Source organism: Raphanus sativus, chromosome 2, assembly GCF_000801105.2.
Source record: "Raphanus sativus cultivar WK10039 chromosome 2, ASM80110v3, whole genome shotgun sequence".
In the NCBI taxonomy this organism is placed as follows: Eukaryota; Viridiplantae; Streptophyta; class Magnoliopsida; order Brassicales; family Brassicaceae; genus Raphanus; species Raphanus sativus.
The window spans coordinates 22,078,323-22,098,553 of record NC_079512.1 but is presented as its reverse complement, the minus strand read 5'-3'; the positions used below and the strand labels follow the sequence as shown (position 1 = coordinate 22,098,553).

The 20,231-nt window shown below is 30.6% G+C and overlaps 2 protein-coding genes across 2 annotated transcripts; one reads left to right on the top strand and one right to left on the bottom strand.

The window, feature by feature from the left end:
- Positions 1–3,029: 3,029 nt before the first annotated feature.
- On the top strand, positions 3,030–6,302 carry LOC108841523 (auxin-responsive protein IAA33). Its single transcript, XM_018614284.1, has 2 exons — positions 3,030–3,472; positions 6,224–6,302. Exons 1-2 carry the CDS (start codon positions 3,030–3,032, stop codon positions 6,300–6,302), a joined length of 522 nt encoding a protein of 173 aa, XP_018469786.1.
- Positions 6,303–10,034: 3,732 nt separating this feature from the next.
- LOC108841241 (uncharacterized) lies at positions 10,035–10,709 on the bottom strand. The gene has a single exon (XM_056996368.1). The coding sequence runs from the start codon at positions 10,625–10,627 to the stop codon at positions 10,235–10,237; it is 393 nt and encodes a 130-aa protein (XP_056852348.1). The 5' UTR covers positions 10,628–10,709; the 3' UTR covers positions 10,035–10,234.
- Between the last annotated feature and the right edge of the window lie 9,522 nt (positions 10,710–20,231).

Here is a 20,231-nt window from a genome sequence, read left to right as displayed (position 1 = left end):
AATTTTACATATATATATTATATTTAATTTTGTGTATATTAAACATTTTATAGGTTGATCTTACGTGCAGTGAAGTATTTGTTGTTATTTAGTTAGTTGTTTGATTTTAAGGTTTAGAAGATATCAAGAAGTCTTTTAATATATAATGCTTTGGAAGACTTCTAGGAAATATCTTGGGATGAATAGTAAATTTAAGGGTTTAAAGATTTCTTAAAAAGTTTTCTAACTAATCGGAAATATTTAATTTAATTGAATTTTTTTTCTTTTTATATAAAGAAAATTTACATATTTTATTCTTCCTCTCAAATTGCTGTAATAAAAATATAATATTTTTCACTATAAACTTTTCAATCTTTATTTAATCTCTTTGAACTTGAAGACACTAAACTTTATATTAATTTCTCATATTTTTATCTCATGTATTTCTCACTACTTTATCTTGGCTTTGCATGTTTTGCATTTTATTGCTTACATCTTCCACTCCTTTAAAAGTATATCTATAAATTTTGGATATGTATTTTTGGGGTTTTATATGCTAGACGAAAAAGCTATATATTCAAAATAATGTGATTAATTTAATTTATTATTTAAGCATATATTTTTTATTTAAAGTTTTTCTCTATTTTGAAGCTATTTTGACAATTTTTGATATGCATGGTTTTTCATTTCTAAGGACAATATTGGACTTCAGATTTTTCCAGAAGTCTTTTGAAGAAATCTGCTTACTGCCAGAATTGCTAAGATTTATTTTTCACCAATTTTTTGTTATTTTGTGTGTTAAATCTAAATAAAGTTATAGGTTAAACTTAATGTGATTATTTTCTTATCATTTTAGGTTAAAATTTCATGGCTTATATTTTGTCTAAATAGTAGGATATAAATCATTAATTTTTGATATACTCATTTCTTGTGTGTGTTAAAACCAAGTAAACATAAACATTCAAAATCAAAATCATTGTGATTATATATCTTTTTGTCATTATTTTAGTTTTAAAAGTTCTAGTTTCAAATAATATAAAGTATATTTTTACTTTTGTATGTTAAATAAAAATAAAATATATATTAAACTTATTGTAATTGTTTTCTTCTTATTTAAGGTCAAGATTTTTATTTTTTGAAAATTATTTAAATATTTTTAGATATGCATTTTCCAGATCTGAAGACTATATATCAGACTTAATAACACACTTCTCAGAAGATTTATTGAGCAGATTTCTCAACTAGATTTCGGGAGACTTCATGTGAATTAAGCAAGAAATTAAAATTTAAGTGAAAAACTTAAAATTTAAATTGAAATTTAACAGAAAATTAGCATACTTTTAGAAGTTTTCTAATTCGCTGGCAAATTTTACTAAAACTTTTAGTTCCCTCTTAGGATTAGAAAACTCTTATTTTGATAATTTATATAATATTGTAAATAATATATCTACCTTTTCTCTAATCTATTACAAATAAATTCTTTGTCAAATGCTTTATTCATTCATTTAATTTCTTGTATTCCATAAACTATTGTCATCATTGTAAATGTTTTTTTTTTAAAGATTTTTGTTGTGAAACATAAAGGGGAGGGTTATGATAATATAACACATGACACAATAATATAAGTTTCAAAGCATAACAATAAGTTAGTAACACAATAATATAAGTTTCAAGACATAGAAAACATAAAAATATGTTCATACTACTAGATATAGATAGATAGAAAACTTTCGTTATGAATAGGTAACTCCACTAACTCTCTGTACATGTCCAAGTTATAATCTTTCCGAGCCATTTCAACAAGTTCATCATGTGTAGAACAAAAAGAATATTTTCACTCCTTTGACAGATCATTCTCCATAGACTATATGTAGCAAACCATCATCAGCAAAAAGAAAATCACATTAAAACACATTAGCGAACAAAAAATATCATATTAAAAAAAAATTGAGAGATGAATTCTTAAGAAATTTTCTCTCATTAGCTAAAACCATCAATAAACATGAATGTTTGTAACCTCATAAATATAACCAATTAAATTATGAATTTCATTCAGAAGACCTAATATTAACTATACAAAAAAAATCTTAAAGAATCATTCTAAGTTTGGAGTAAATGAAAATTTAGTAAATATTGACGTGGAAGACTTCTAAAGAAGTCTCTTCAAAGATTATTTCTGTAGATATCTTCCATGACAAAACTTATACATAAGTATTTTATTTAGATTATGTTGCAATTATAAATTTACTAAGGAAAGCTTCTTAAGAAGTCTACTCTACTAGCATAGTTTTTGAGAAGTCTTCCTTTGTAAATTTTACTTTGTATTTTAAAAAATTCTCAATTACATCATACTTCTGCTCTATAATTTTCTAATAAACAAAAATGTAATTTCATGTTTAAGACCATTTATATTTTGCAGTATAATTTTTATTGGTTGAATTAGTTGTAGTTATTTTTGTTTTTAGACAAACAAAATAGATTGAATAAAATTTATAATATTTTAATTGGTGTGCAAAAACCTTAAAAACCAAATATTCTTGAACAAAAGGAGTATTAAATTTTTATTATAAATATATTATATTTTGTGATTAAGTATTTCCACAACTTTTAACTAACAAAATTTAATAAACACAATTATTTTTTTTGACATTTACAATTCATCATGATTACCTTATAAAATATATATTTAAAATGTAAAAAAGTGTATTTATTTTTTTCTCTAAAATATAGATTATTTTGAAATGGAATGAATATCAAATTGACTGTTGATTATGGATCCATTGTTTAATGGGAAACCTAAATAGCGTATGTACTTTAAAAATCTTGGAAAATGTAAGACAATAATGAAACAAAAATAAAATAAAAAATAAAAGACACCTTTTGCCACACAACTTAACGCCTTCTCTATTTCTTTGACTATTTATAAGTACATACATTTACTTTCACCAGAATCCCAGCAACACCAAATCGAGCGTCTCTCTCTCACTCTCTCTGTCGACATACAAACACTTCGAGTTCCCTACAAATACCCTAAAACCCTAAATCTCATTATGGACAATTTCGAGCCACACAGCCAAGAATCCTTGAAAAGAAGGTTTCATCAAGACAACACGACCACGCATCAACCTCGTGAAACCACGTCAAGAACAACATCCTTCATGCCAAAATCTATTGCAACAAACCCTACCTCAAGCTCCGGAGCCGCCAGGAAATTCTCAGGGTTTGGACTCAACATCGACGATGATCTAGTTTCATCTGTGGTTCCTCCCGTTACCATTGTGCTCGAGGGACGTTCTATCTGCCAACGCATTAGCCTAGATAAGCATGAGAGTTATCAATCCTTGGCTTTGGCTCTCAGGCAATTATTTGTCGATGGGGCTGATTCGACTTTGGAGACGAAAGATCTTGATCTGTCCAACGCCATCCCTGGCCATATTATTGCTTATGAAGACATGGAGAACGATCTCCTTCTCGCTGGTGATCTTAGTTGGAAGTAATATTCATCTCTTCCCTTATACTACTAATTTACTTATATTTAGAGTTTTTAGACCCTCTTAAACTATTTTAAAGCCATGCAAATTCTTTACTAAAGTATATTTGATGTGCCTATTTTTGTTTTAAACAATTAGTTGTTCCGATACATACACATATTGGACAAAATAAAGAGAACAAAATATATCTGAAAAAAACTTCTCTTTTATTATTGACGAATTTTACAGAAGATAACACTGTCATATATATAGACTATTTACATGAACAAACGTGACTGTTCGTAATGATACGTCACGATTCTTACAAACAGTCACGACTCTTACAAACGCAACTGTTAGGTTTACAGTTATTTTATAATTAATTTTGTAATCATACCAAACTCAATTATTATAAACTAACACTCCCCCTTAATTGAGTTTGGGTCTTCAGTGTAGTCTTTCTTTTCGTTCTTCACAACATGGTGCTCAAACTTGAACTTCATGCCTTCATCCTTTTTCAAGTTTTGCGACTTTTCCTTCTTCTTTGTCGTCATGTTGCTTCTTCTCTATTCTGCTTTTTTTTTGTTTTAATAACTTCTTCGATCATCAATTTGTGCCACACAATTTTTGAACCTTCACTTTGTTTTTTTTTTTTCTGTTCACCGTAGTTTTTTTGGTCTTCTCTTGACCATCAACTCGGTCTTCTCTAATGTGGTCTTTAACGAAAGACTCTACAGCACTCTCATTTGTGCTAATTTGCCTTACTTTGTCTTTTTCAACAGTAGGCTTTCATGTGATTATGTTTTTTTTTTCTTACATACGTCACATCAACGGTCGATCTGGAATCGCTTGTTCCACCACCGTTCCTAGTTTTCTGGTCTGAAGATGCTCGTTATCTTAGTACGCCAGAACTCGTACTCATCCTATCGAATATAGGAATTATTTGTTATGATGTTCCCTCCATCGTCTTCTTCTATTATTTCAATAACAAGTTTCCATCTTGTGCCGTGCGTGATCTTCGTCACGTCTTCTTCGGTTCTTTTATTAACAGGTTCCCGCTCCCTTTTTCTCTTAGGTAAGCAGCCTCCTTTCTTGCTTGGTGTCTTCCTTTGATCACCATCACGTCTCCTTTGACGTCTTGTTTTGTTTGTGTCGGTTGATTTGAAACACCGTTCTTCATCACCGCACACATCTCTTGTATCAGTTTGGAAACACCTAACAAATTCCTTGCTAAGTTAATTAGGCACTAGAAACACCTCTTTGATGATCTTCTCTCCTTGGCTTGTCATCACTTGAATATTCCATGCCCTGATTACTCGTTTGCATTGGTTGAGTCGGAGCACCGACTTCCAATGTATGTGCGTCCTTGAGATATTTTTTCTCCAAAGATGAGATTCACTAACAGCAACTTTATTGCTTAATCTTCTACTTGTTGCTGAAATCCTTTACAGATTATTGCTTGTCGCTGTACTTAAATTGGCCCTCAAATCATTAGGGCTCTGATACCATATTGGACAAAATAAAGAGAACAAAATATATCTGAAAAAAACTTCTTTGAAATCCATGTTTGAGAAAGTATGAGTCGATTCTCCCATACCAAGCCCGAGGGGCTTGCTTTAAGCCATATAAATCTTTGCGCAACTTCAGCACCTTTTTTTCTTCTCCTTTAGTCACAAATCCTGATGGTTGTGAAACATAGATCTCTTCTTCAAGTTCTCCATTGAGGAATGCAGACTTAACATCCATTTGATAGAGCTTCCACTTCATTTGTGCAGCATGAGCAAGAATTGCTCTAATTGTATCATGTCTTGAAACATGAGCAAATGTTTCAAGATAATCAACAACCACCAGGATTTGTGACTAAAGGAGAAGAAGAAAAGGTGCTGAAATTGCGCAAAGCTTTATATGGCTTAAAGCAAGCCCTTCGGGTTTGGTATGGAAGAATCGACTCATACTTTCTCAAACATGGATTTCAAAGAAGTTTTTTCAGATATATTTTGTTCTCTTTATATGTTCTCTTTATTATCAGAGTCCTAATGATTTGAGGGCCAATTTAAGTACAGCAACAAGCAATAATCTGTAAAGGATTTCAGCAACAAGTAGAAGATTAAGCAATAAAGTTGCTGTTAGTGAATCTCATCTTTGGAGAAGAAAGTGATGGCTTGTTGTTGTACTTAAATTGGCCCTCAAATCAACCTGGCTCTAATACCATATTAGACAAAATAAAGAGAACAAAATATATCTGAAAAAACTTCTCTTTTATTATTGACAAATTTTACAGAAGATAACACTGTCATATATATAGACTATTTACATGAACAAACGTGACTGTTCGTAATGATACGTCACGATTCTTACAAACAGTCACGACTCTTACAAACACAACTGTTAGGTTTACAGTTATTTTATAATTAATTTTGTAATCATACCAAACTCAATTATTATAAACTAACAACACATACATACGCGTGATAAAAGATGGCCATGTTCTTACATCTATATACATGTCTTTGCACCAAAAAAAAATATATACATGTCTTTCTAAATATATGTACATATGTGTACGTGAGAGCTTTCATGCAAGACAATCACATCCTCCTTTTTAAGAATATACATACTCTTTCCTTTTAAAAACTAAGAACTTTCAGTGTTTGGTTTACTTTAACTTTTACGGTTCTCTGACATTAAACAACTTAATTTCTTCTCGTGTATTTGAAGTTGTATATATATAAATATTTGGAAGTTAATGACAAACTTGGTTTGTGAGGATACAGGGATTTTGTTCGTGTAGCTAAGAGAATTCGAATCTTGCCGGTGAAAGGAAACACAAGAAAGGGTAGAAGGAACGAGTGAGTAGAGACTAGAGAGATAACGTTTTGCCAACGATGTCAGAATATGTCTGTAGCAGCCTATGTCGGTGATTTCAAAGGCTATATCATTTACAAAACTTTCATCGAATGTGCTTGCTTCTTTTTGTTCACTTATCTTCCCATGAAACGAAAGAAATAAAATGGAACAACAAATTATCAGGATCACAAATCGTGTTACAATAGAGACATATCTTCATTTTTTTGTTCATACATAACAACAACTCACATCGCATATGAGCAAAAAGTACTCAAGTAAATTTGAAGAAACGAATAGAGGATTAGATGTAGGTTGTAAATGACACATGTTAGTGATGCGTAGAGAAGGGAGATAAGATTCCAACCATAAACTAAGAAGGAATCAATTGAGCAACCGACAATAAAACAAGAGCAGATAAGCCAATGTTTAGAGTTGGGAGTTTTGTTCAAATTTTTTTTTGTTTAAACGTTAAGGCAGTTTTTTGTTTGGCCTCTTGTCATGTCACCTACTAAATTTCCATTTTGGCTTCTATAACCAAAAATCATAACCCTTGAGGACATAAAACCTCATAGCTTTTTCATGTAAACGCCAAAACAAATACTCACTCTGTATCATTTAAAGAGATGTTTAAGGTTTTTGCACTAATATTAAGAAAACACAAAATTTTATGTATTTTATCTTGGTTACATAAAATAATATTAAATTGAATTAATTCAACCAATAATAAAAAAAAATATTATTTTGTAATTGGTCATAAATTTCAAATTACATTAAATTTTATCTAGAATTAAGAGAACATTATTTATTTTGAAACAAAATTGAAATTATACGGAGGAGTATAATAAAGAAAAACGATAAGCTTTCTCACCGATTCATGATTATGACTTGTCATCATACCTTTTTTTTTATGCCTTCAGTCAAAAAAATAATCATACTTTTTTTTAACACTACTTGTTATCATACCATTTTGTTATATATATATCACTTAGTATGAAGCCTCGAATGGGGACAGACCCCATTCCACTGGTTTGAACTGGAGTAGAGAAGTTATGATTTGATCTGGCAACGTCATGGTAAGAGATATCTAGACTAGGATCGGGTATACCATCACCACGTTCCTGTAGAGAAGAAGAATCAAGAGGAATAATCTTGGTGTAGATCAAATGTATATAAATAGTCTTCCAGCTTTTGGTCTGCAAGTAAACCACTAAACTCGTCTAAGGACCCGACTAATTGGTTGCAGTTGCGAGAGTTTGCGGATGCAGATGATTGCGGTTTCAAACGCATAATATTTGAGAATTATTGCGTTTGCGGGATATTTATGACTCATTGATTATAAGATATTGATGTGGTTTAATAATAAATTACCAATATTAACATATTATATATGTATATATATATATATATAACATTATAAAAGTATAAAACATACTAATGTAAAAAATATAATAATTATTAATATAATATGATTAATAGTAATATTACGTTTATTTATTTAATTTTGTAAATTAATTGAAAGTTATAATTTTAATAAAATATTTATATAAAAATTAACTTTTAAAAGAATTTTGTTTCGTTTATATATATGTGTATCTTTATATATGTATATATATTAATTTTTTAAAATGCTAAAAATAGTTAGTTTAAAGTTTTTATAAAACAAATTATGATACTGTTTGTGAATTTAAATTAATATATAAAATGTATATATATTTTTATTTATAATATTTCCATTTAAAATTTTTAGTTTCAGATTTTAAAATATTTTAAAATATAATTTATATTTATTTATTCATCCGCAACCCAAACGCTAGATGGAACGAATTTTTGATTTTAAGAGGTTTAGAACGGTTTGAAACGATTTGTAATGGTTTATATGATTATTTTGAAATACTGTCAACCGTTACCAACATCAAATACTGCATTCGCGGGTTGTTACGGGAAAATCAATCAAGTCTATAAGAGTAAGTTGTATTGTAAATATGCACATAAACATATATAATTGAAGATACGTATGTAGGTGTCAAGAAAATTGAATACTTATATATCTATTCTATTAAAAGAAAATATTCTTAAAAAATCTATTTAAACAAAGTTGTTGGATCCTTTTATTTTTAGTCCAACCAATTATATTACCAAATCTTATAACTAACCTATTGTATAACAACCAAATAAAATTTCACTATTCTCCATATTTTATCTATTACGAAAACTGATACATTATAACTTCCTTTTCTATTTTTAATATCTTAGACTCATAACTCGTATCCTTAGTAACTAAAATCTATGGTTACACTGTATATTTTGAACGTGTGAAATAATATGACCATGACATGTTTGACTACAGCCCTGTTAGAACCAACGCAACCTAACATCCTTCATTGTATTTTCAACCATGATGGGGTGAAATCACTCATGACCCGAGCAATCCACCCCTTTAACCACCTAAGAATTTGACCTCATGGTACAACAATGTCTACTATAACATAACAAGAACTATGTTACCAAAAAAAAAAACATAACAAGAACTAAGAACTACACCAGAAACCAATTAAAAACTAACTAAACGACCCTAATGCCTGGCTTAAAGTTCATGGTCCGTTAACTTCTGATCACTATCGGTGCACTGTCGAGGACCTTTTCTTGCTCGTATTCAATCATGGTGCCCCCTCAGCCTAACATGAACATAAGATCCAAATGAAAGTCGGGTTCAGCTTCGAAAACACTGGTCGATAAAATAATTTGAGCTTTCAGAGAAGCGGTGCTCATGCCATCGGTTGAAACTTTCAGCGCTGGGTAAAGCCACCACCATGATTTGGTGATATAATTTTTGTTCTTCTCTAGTTTTTCGTGCTTTTCTCCACTACAACAATAATAATATTTATATTTTCTTTTGTAATATTTTTTTTTCACCGATACAAATAATAAATACACAACAAAGAAAGAGTTTTGTTGAGAAACCAATCTTCGATATTTTATGGATTGCCTCATATTTCACACGTACTGTAGTTATTTTCATGCATAATATATGAGGCAATCCATAAAATATCAAAGATTGGTATCTCAACAAAACTCTTTCTTGTTGTGTACTTATTGACAAACATAATTTTTCTAAAACAGATTTTTGCCTCAAATCTGTGTATCCTCTATATTGACTTAGTTTTCAAAAGTCAAACATATTTTTTTTTAAATTGATATTCCTTAGTCCTCGATGAAATTGGAATTTGCGATGCCTGAATGAAGGTCAACTATCCATTTGCCCACAAAGACCAATATTCAAATTCAGAACAATTAGGTCATATCCATTCGACTAAAGTGAGCCAAAGGACCACGACTCAACTGGAAAATTAAGATAGGATGATATGAAGGTTGCAAGAAATATGATTGGTGTATCGGATCATGCTATAACTTGGACTTGTCATGGTACAACTTAGATTTAAATACAATTTTGTACAACTTAGATAACTTGGACTTGTCATGGTACAACTTAAATTTAAATACAATTTATGTACCATGCTTATAGTATAAGTCTAAATAATTATAGAAAATATATATATCATTGTTTTTTTTGGGTCAAAATATCATTGTTCTGATATGTAATTATAGTGAAGCGGTATAACGAAGGTTTAATCCGAATTTGCAAGTTAGAATTAGATGGATTACATCTTCTTTTCTTGATCGAGTATAGTTCAATATGTCCAGAAACTTTCTAAGGAAAATAGCAACAAAAGCTTGAAATATTCAAAATGACATTAATTACACCATCACAATTTCTCTTATGTGATCATTACATTCAACGTTATAAAATGTCATGATTATACGTGAAGCCTAACCACGAAAAAAATAGCAGGCCCCATCATTAACCAAGACCCAATGAAATTTTTTAAGGATCTTATAATTACAACAAATGAACGAATGAATAAATAAAAGTATAGAAACTAAGGTGACCTATAGTTGAAACTCTGATTATTACCCAAGTATTTAAGTTCCAAAGAGATTTGTCTCTCAATCTTAAGCTGCTTGTAGAAGTTAGCTATGAACATCTCAGCTTTGTTGTCAATATCTTCGTCTGAAGATGGATCATAACTCCCGGCTCTATACAATGCTCCTCTTGAAGAACTGGCTGAGTCCGGTTCGGTATCCTCGGCACAAGCCGCTGCTAAACCTTGTCTATCGTTGAAACTGAACCGAAAAGATGAGGAAGAAGAAGAAGAACCAAACATTGGTACGAGACCCCAGAGGCTATTTATCTTGAAACTTAACACGAATTTCACTTTATTTACGGCTTGTCTCAGCCGGTTTAGTAGCGAACCGTCTTTGCTCTTTGCCATGCCAAGAATACAATACGTTCTCCTCTTTTTTTCTTGTTAAAAAAGTGGCTGAGTTGTTTTTCACTTTTTGTTGTTGTTGTTGTATGCGTTCTTTTGAAATATGTTAGAATTGCAAAAGTATTGGTCTTATATATACTTGGGCAACGTCGGCTGTAGCCTTATCTTCTAAGGAAATTTTCAAAGAAAACTGTTTAAGCATATAGTTTTTAATTATTATAATATGAGAATAGGAAAGTAAATGGAAGTTTACGTACCACAATCAGGCCTGACCACAGTATTGAGGCGTATCAATATGGTATAGCACGAGAAACTTCTAATTTTCTATAAGAAAAGTGGGGTGCAAGTAATTCACATGATCGTATACTCGAGTGTATTATATAGTTTTTTTTTCTTTTTGTAACTGAGTGTATTATATAGTTTATAACATCTTTTCCTTTTTTGGTTGCTCATTTGTTAAAGTTGTATTAACATTTATATATACTATATATATATATGTGTATGTAATTGTGAGATCCATAATTTTTTGAAAAGTCAATCTAAAGTTTTAAACCCAAAAATTTTAAGAAAATTTAGGTTGAGTTTTTCACAAAATTATAGACTCCACAACTACATATGCATATATAATATATACATATAATATATAGATGTTTAGAACCTTTATATAGAACTTTGTCAGAAAAAACCCTGCATAGAACTCCAAGCTATTTCTTCCGTTCCTAAAAGATGATTGTTCTGAAAAAAAATATTTTTAAAAGATAGTTGTTTTATGTTTTCTATGAAAAAATTGCAAATTTTAAGAAAATTAATTGGTTTTATTGGATTATTATTAGTTAAAAGTTGTTGAAAATTGAAAATTATAGAAAATAATAAGTTTATTATAGTGATTTAATGCGGTTTTTAATATGTGTAAAAACATTAAAAATCTATCTTTTAAAAACAGCGGAAGTAATATTTATTGCTTATAAATCACGAACTCTCCGCATAGAACTCCAAGCTAATAATTTAGTACTGAACCAACCAATTAAATATTAGTTTTTTGACTGATTCAACGTCTAGAAATGGGGGCCATGTAATTTTCATATATTTTCTTTATTTGTTGCAAAATTTTATTAATTGATCGCAAAGCTAAATAGAAACGGCAAAACCAAACAAAGAATGGGTCAGTCAGTCAACATTTCGTGCGAAGACTTAGGTTCAGATCGGTAACCATCGCTTAATTGTAGAATCACGGAAATAATAGTTAAGCTACGGAAAAATTAATTAAGCTGCAAAAAAATTTAAAATTTACGGAATGGTGGAATACATATTAATTGATTAAACTATTTATATGGTAACTAAACTAATTATTACAAAATGTGAAAACAACTAAGATTTATTAAAAACATTTTAGTTTTATTATAAATATCTAACTTATCTTTCAATAAGTTTTAACAATAGGTTAACATTTTATAATATACAAATTATAATATAACTTTATTTACAACATAATTATTTATTATTAGAAATTTATTGCTATGTATTTAAAATTTTAAGAGAGTATTAGTACATAATTTAATAATATGGAAGTGTTAATTTTTAAAAATATTCCACCATAATCCACAAAAACTCACTTTTCACTTAACAAAAGTTTTTTTTACATTTTTGTCAGCAAAAACGCAGATACACGTTTTTGCGTTTTTTTCATTCAACAACATTTTGTTGATTGGTAAAATTCTTGCGTAATCGTGTTTCATACGCCATTATGCCATTCTGCATGGTTATCAATCAAAGCCCTAGCTTTTCTTAATCGCGGTATCAGATTTCTTATTGGAAATGAAAGATGCGACGGATTGTTCCAGGGTCGGGCCTGAATAAAGGTCGAAGAAGTATGTACTTCAAGCCCGAAGACAATATATATTTGTTTTTTTTTTTGGCTCAGACAATATATACTCCCTCTCTCTGTTTAAATACCTGATGTTTTGGATGATGACGTAAGAATTAAGAAATGCATTTTTATCATAAAAAGTAGCATTAGAAATAAAAATCAAAACTATTCCAACCAATCATCAAAAAAACTATAAAAATTATTGGTCACACAATTTTCAATAAAGTTATAACTAATATAAAAATATCAAAATATCATCTATTTTAACACATCTAAAATTCTTTAAAACATCATCTAATTTGGAACGGATGGAGTATTTGTTGGGGTCAGAAATATCAGAAATTTCATGTAAACCGGTAAAGGCGGCTGATATTATACTTACATACCTGGTTCGGACCTTCATTTAATTTTAAAATTTAGTGGGCCAAATAAAGTTTTTGATTTGTGGGTCAATAATTATCGGGCACGGCCCTAGATTGTTCTATATGACTATCCTTTTTAATAACTTGTACAATTAGTTTATAATGGGTTTTTTTAGTTTATTAAGGGTCTTACATGATTATATATCCCTTATATACTAAATTACAAATCTCATCACCAGTAAAATTTTGACACAGTATTTGCTTGACAAAAATTTTAAATCATAAATGCAAAAAGAAATAGTGCAAATCATTTGCGTCTATTTATCTCAACTGCTTTTTAAAAAAAATAACGAAATATAAACTAGAAAATCCCTAAAATTTCTCACATCACATCCATGAACTCACAATATTTGGAACAGTTATTTATCTTCGTAAACTCAAAATGCCTATAACTATAACGTAAATTGATCTCTACCTGCTTTCAGAATTTTTAGTTCTAAAATTCTTTGTAACAACTTCTAACTCTCTCCAAAATATGATGAAATTTCAAATTTTAAGCATGTAGATTGAAAACTTCTACCTTAACCACAATATCAAATCAACCACTCTGGATCCATATCAACATATTCACTGGCCAAAATGTGGCACAAGAATAGTCTCCAAAATGTGGCAGAGCGTATTCCACAGTAGACTGGAGAACGTAAAGTCCTGGTTAGTAACTCTAAAAACACTCAAACTCTTCTAATCTACTTATTGCGTTTTTCTTTCTTTCTCTTTAATAGATATAAGCAAAAGCTACATAGGTGAAAATAAAACAAGTCAATAATATTTTCAAACTAGATTAAATCAGTTCTTGATTTTGCTGGAAATTTTTTTTTTTGAAAGAATATTAAATTAATTCAAACAAAAAAGCTGTTTTACACTTTGTGTTACATTGGAGTAGAAGTTTTTTAATCAAGAGCTAAAACAAAACAGAGCTTGAAGTAGCTATCGAGTGGCAAACCATTTGGCCAATCCACCTGTGTGCGCCGTGTCACGGATGGATGAGAGCCTGTTGCGAACAATCATGTCCACCGTTTGGATTATCTGTCCGTATGTCATTGGAGTTTCTCCGTGCTTTCGCTGATTACGTTCCCTCCATATGGCATATAGAATAGCTTGGAACACATATCTCACTATGAATAATTCAGTCTTGTCTCTGTTTTTATCCAACAGTAGTTGTATGACTTGATCCCACTGATGAGTATAGCTCGCAGCCAGCAGCTTCTGAGTTAATCCTTTCCACACACTTTCCGAAAAATTGCAGGAAAAGAACAAGTGATTTCTTGACTCCATCGGATCATTACAGAGCACGCAAGAGCTGGGGTTGCTTGTGTTCCATTGCTGAACTCGGTCTCCTGTTGCAAGCCTGTTGAGAATAGCAAGCCAAGCCATGAAAGAGTATTTAGGTGTGTTAAAAGCAAACCAGATCCCAGAATTCCAGCTCACTCTCGGTTGAGGTACTCGTATTAGTTTCCATGTCTCCTTGGAACTAAAGACCGATTTGTACTTATCTCCCCTCTTCCACAGCTTAACATCTTCCCCTTCCAGGAGACCTCTCTCTTTCAGTCGCTGAATATGATCTTCTATATCATTTAGCGTCTCCACTCTATGCCGTCGTCGACGATGCGTTTTAATCACCATGTCGACTGTTGCATCTAGTCTTATGCCCATGTCAATACAGCCTCTTCTGCCTGTGATGTCAAATAATCTTCCAGCCGGAGTCCAGACGTCAAACCAAAAAGAAGTTTCTTCCCCATTTCGTATCTCAGTTTTCAAAAACTCTTTAACAACGTCCCGATGCTTCAAGAGTTTTTTCCATATCCATGAACCCAGTGTAGAACTCTCCTTTACTGTCCATATAGAACCCTTTCGTATCAAGTAGTTCTTGACCCATTTAACCCATAGAGACGATGGGGAAGAGACTAACCTCCAAAAGAGTTTCAGACTCGCCACTTTGTTTGCTTCAGCAACTGATTTCAATCCCAGCCCACCTTCTTCTTTTGGCATGCAACAGTCTTTCCATGAGACTTTCGCCTTCTTTGCATTCAGCTCTGTGCCAGACCAGAGGAAAGCCGCACAAAGACTATATATTTCCTGAATACATTTTTTCGGTAATCGAAAAGCGGAGATCCAAAAATTTGTCAAGCTATGAATTACAGATCCTACCAGTTGGAGTCGGCCAGCAAATGATAGGAATCTATTGTTCCATGAGCTTATGCGATTTCTGATCTTCTCTATAAGAGGACTATAGTCAGCCACCGACATTTGTTTTGTCATCAAAGGCAATCCCAGGTAACGAACTGGCAATGTACCAGACGCGACGGAGAAGTGCTCAAGAATTTCACTTTTCTCTGTATCCTTTACTCCAGCAAGATAGAGTGTTGATTTTTCCATGCTTATTTGCAGACCCGAGAACTCTGCAAATTGCCGAAACACCTCAAGCATACCCTCTACAGATCGCTTCTTCCCATCAGAGAACACAAGAACATCATCCGCGAAACATAAGTGCGTAAGTTTCAAACTTTGGCAATAAGGATGGAAGCCATACTGTCTAGATATAGCTGCATTATCAAGAAACCGAGATAGCACTTGCATACAGATGACGAACAGGTACGGAGACAAAGAGCAACCCTGCCTTAGCCCTCTTTTGCTATTAAAATAGCCAGCCAATTCACCATTAACTTGAACAGAAAAAGAGGCTAACGTGATGCACTTCTCTATCCATGTAATATATTTCCCCGGAAACTCCAATGCCCTCAAAGTTCCCAAGAGAAAAGGCCACTGCACTGTGTCGAAAGCCTTTGATATATCAATTTTAAGCGCACATCGAGATGAGACAGAATCCTTATGATAATTTTTAACCAATTCCGAAGCTAGGAGGACATTCTCCATCAGCAGCCTGTCCTTTACAAATGCAGATTGACTCGGGGATATGAATTTCGGTAGCACTTTTTTCAGCTTGTTTGCCAACAGCTTGGAGATAATTTTGTATAGAACATTACAGCAGGAGATTGGCCGATAATCTTTGAACATTATGGCCTCGTCTTTTTTAGGGATCAATGCCAAGATTGTGGAGTTGACACCCTTTGACAAGAAACCAAACTCAAAAAAAAGTTACTGCTGTCACCACCTCCTTACCAACAATTGACTATGCTGCTCTGTAGAATTCACAAGTGTATCCATCAGGTCCTGGAGATTTATTTCTTGCCATCTTAAAAACTACCTCCTTTATCTCATCTGCAGTGACTTCCTGCGCTAGCATTGTCTGATCCAGCTCTTCACATTCAAAATTCAGAATCTCCTTCAACTTCTCAACTGAGATACCCTGATAGTCCAATACTTGATGCGCAAGAAAACCATTGATCCATCATCTCTTTTAATTTCTCGAATAGTATTCCTGACTTCCCGAGTCTTTGCCGCATTATGAAAGTGCCTGTTGTTACCATCGCCTACACATAGCCAATGTAGCCTGTTGTTCTCGAATTTCCTGTTGCTGGAAATTCTTATTTTGTATGGTGCTGATAATCCAGGGAAGGATTGTAAAGAGACTTCATCTTAAAGGACACGTACAAGGCTTTTAAAATTTTTGAGACATGCCACAACAACAAGAAAAAAATGTGATAATAACTAGAAAGCAACAAATGGGGCATACGGGAAATCAAAAAGACTTATCTACTGTTTAGATAAAACCTAATCTGATCAGGTTGGTCTTCCTTATGTGTTTATTTTGTTCACTTTCAGCGATATATACATTTTTTTTCTTATATACTGTAATCAAATTTATAGATTTCTTAGAACAAAAAAGGTTGAAGCATGCATATCATTGAAAATGAAGAGCTATAACAGATACACAATGAAAGAAAACATCATTCATAGGAAAAGAAGGTACATATTACAAAAGATATTAACGTCAGTTACCTATAAAATTAAATGTTGTATTTTATTTGTACTTCAGCGAAATATGATTTTGTTAAAAAAATTATATGTAATAAAATTTGTCATTGTTTTGAAAATATTTTACATTTATGGTTTATATTAGACTATTGTAAAATATAAACATAAAAAATCTATCTTATTTAAGATGCAAAATAATATTTTTGTCATTGTTAAGTGTTCTAATATTATATTTAGTGTATATATATAATACCGTGCGTAGCACAGAAGATCATACTAGTATATATACACTTGAATATTCTTTTTTTTTAATATAAAATTTCTAAAAGCTTGTAAAACTGATTTATATGTCAGGTCTGATGTTAGGTCTGATGTTATCTTGGCCAACTCCGAAAAGTTAATATGAAAATCAATCTCCCAAAATAAAATATAGTCCATCTAATGTTCTATCATATATAAGCGACGACCCACAAATAAAACTGAAATTTATTTTGTTGATTTAATAAATAAATTTATTAAAAAAATTTGGAAACATTGTATCCTAATGATTAAGGTTTAATAGTTTTTACACCCAAGTTTTAAGGTTTAAATCTCAGACTATGAAATTCTTTACAGATTACACACTACAAGAGATCTATGTTTCAATTTGCGTAGCAAATAATTTATTAAATAATTATGTAGACTATAAAAGAAAAGTTTACAAGAAATCTCAACAAAGTATAAGTAAATTCGGGCATGTATAGATTTTTATAAAACGGTTTAGGTGATGTAGTTAGTATATAGTACTAGAGCTGATTTTACACACTATAAGAGATCTATGTTTCAATTTGCATAGCAAATAATTTATTAAATAATTATGTAGACTACAAAATAAAAGTTTACAAGAGATTTTCAACAAAGTACAAGTAAATTCAGGCATATATAGATTTTTATAAAACGGTTTAGGTGATGTAGTTAGTATATAGTATTAGAGCTGATTTAATAGAAATATATTTTAGTTTGTGTAAAGAATTAGCCCATTTAAATTTAAATACCAAAATAATTAGCCAGAATTTTTGCACAACTACTAATATAACCAAAAATTTTAAACATGAAATTTAACAAATTCAAAATACATAATATGTGCGTAACACGAGAAAAAGATCTAGTCGTTTTAATTTTGCTGAATACGTACGGCCCTACGGTTAATATGATTTACAATTGATGACTTCATCACATAAACTATATTTTTAATGACAGATCTATAATATTAAAAAGCTAAAGATTATAACATTTCATAAGAAAGCATATGGGATAAATGATAAGACATCAGTTTCATGTTCACGCTTGCAACTTCCAATCGTCAACTTTGCTTCACTCTTTTCTGTCTTCCACCTTTTCAACAATTTTTGTAGAAATGCGTACCCGTTTTGATTTTGTAACATCTTTTCGTTTTCTTTAACAAAAGAACGTGGTTTTCTTTGATATCTTGAATCCATTATGAATTTCATCATCACTTGGTTTCTTTGATACTAGTATAGTTTTTATTTTTAGCCAGATGTTTACTGTTCTTCTTAGGTTCTTAGTCTTTTGTATGTGCTTAACGCCTTTTCCAAATGCTTTTTTTGCAGTCTTACATACAGCTACATTTTTGGAGGTTTTATATTATAAGAATTGCAAGATCTATAACCAATGTAGATTCGGTACTTTCTAAGTATGTATTAATTACTGGATATGCATTATATCGGGTGGCTTATCGTTAAACTACAAATGGTTACAAAAAAAAACTAATTTCACTCAAATTATTGCTGAATGGACCCGTTAGAAAAATGCACCCAATAGGTCCAAAACCATCATAATTGAGCATTTCATAGCCAAACCTTTTACATCACTAGCTAATCTGTCGCTATTTTCGATTGTTTAAGGATATGTTAACTCTTGGTGGATAGATATATAATCGAAATAGGACAGGCTGATAAAAGAAAGCTCTTGGTGGATAGATATATAATAGAAATAGGACAGGATGATAAAAGAAAGGGATGTAGATCCGAATAAGAACGCACTAACATGACGAACTGAGATTGCATTATGCATAGTATCCTCCTCTCCTTTTAGGATATATATAAAATAACATGAATTTTGTTGTTTATATATTAATCCACTGACAAGTTAAAGTGTACAACGATTGAAGCTTGTACAATGATAGCCACAATTGATCAAAAAAAAAAAGTGTACAACGATTGAAGCTTGTACAGTGACTTTCACCATAAGAAACAGTTTTCTTCTCTCAAGGGAGTGTTGCTTTAGATTGTGCATCGTCAAGTTCTTCGACTCTCTCGATTAAATTTTAAGTTGAAATTCTAGGTCATGGACCTACCAATATCAATACAGGATATTGGCATATATAGTCGCATTTTGGAAATAATTTTCTGCATGTTTAGATTATTTTATAGTTCAAAAAATGTTTAGATTATTCATTAACATTCATCATATTTTATGCATTTTTTCAAGTTTTGAAAAGTAATTTCATTGAGTAATTGATGAATGCACCTTAAACGCGATATACGATACCCTTTACTTGGTCAGGCACTTTAAAGAGAAATTGTATACAAATTATACATAATTAATTTATTTTATTTAATAATATATAAAATATTTTTATATCCAAATATATTTCTTTTAATTTTAAATAATAATATTTCACATTTAAAGTTTAATTTAATTTATATAATTAAATAAGATTCATTGTTTTTGATAAAAATATATTATTAATATTTATTATAATTTAATATATTTTTATTTTTAAAAAATATATTATACACCAAGTTTTATAATAATTTAAAAATTGTATGCTATTACTGTTTTACCAATCATTTTATTAAAAAATTTAATGAAAATATAAAACTTTTGCAGCATACTACTTTTATAGTATACTACTAATATTTCTTCGTCATCTGTACCAATCGAAACTTTTGAGAGAGGTTTAGTTTTTAATCTCCATCCTTCTATCAACGTGATAACACTATTTAGTTTATATGTTGTGTATGTACAGTATTTCAATGTTTCCTATATATAATAAAGGGCTATAATAAATACTCCCTCTGTTTTTTAAAGATACATATTCTAGACTTTTCACATATATTAAGAAATCACATTAAAAATGCATTGATTTTTGTGAATAACAATTTTCCATAATCTTTAACCAATAAAAATCTAATAAACACAATTAATTTTCTTGAAGTTAACAGATTTTCATTAAATAATACATTGAAAAGGTAAAAAATGTATCTTTTTAAAACAATTTTTTTTCCTAGAACATGGATCTTTAAAAAACAGAGGGAGTATATTTTAAGTAACAATAAAGTTTAATATGTTATTCAGTAAATACTAAATACTATTATCAAATATTTATGTTTACTATTCATAGAACTGTTACTATGGCATACCAATATTCGCTAACACA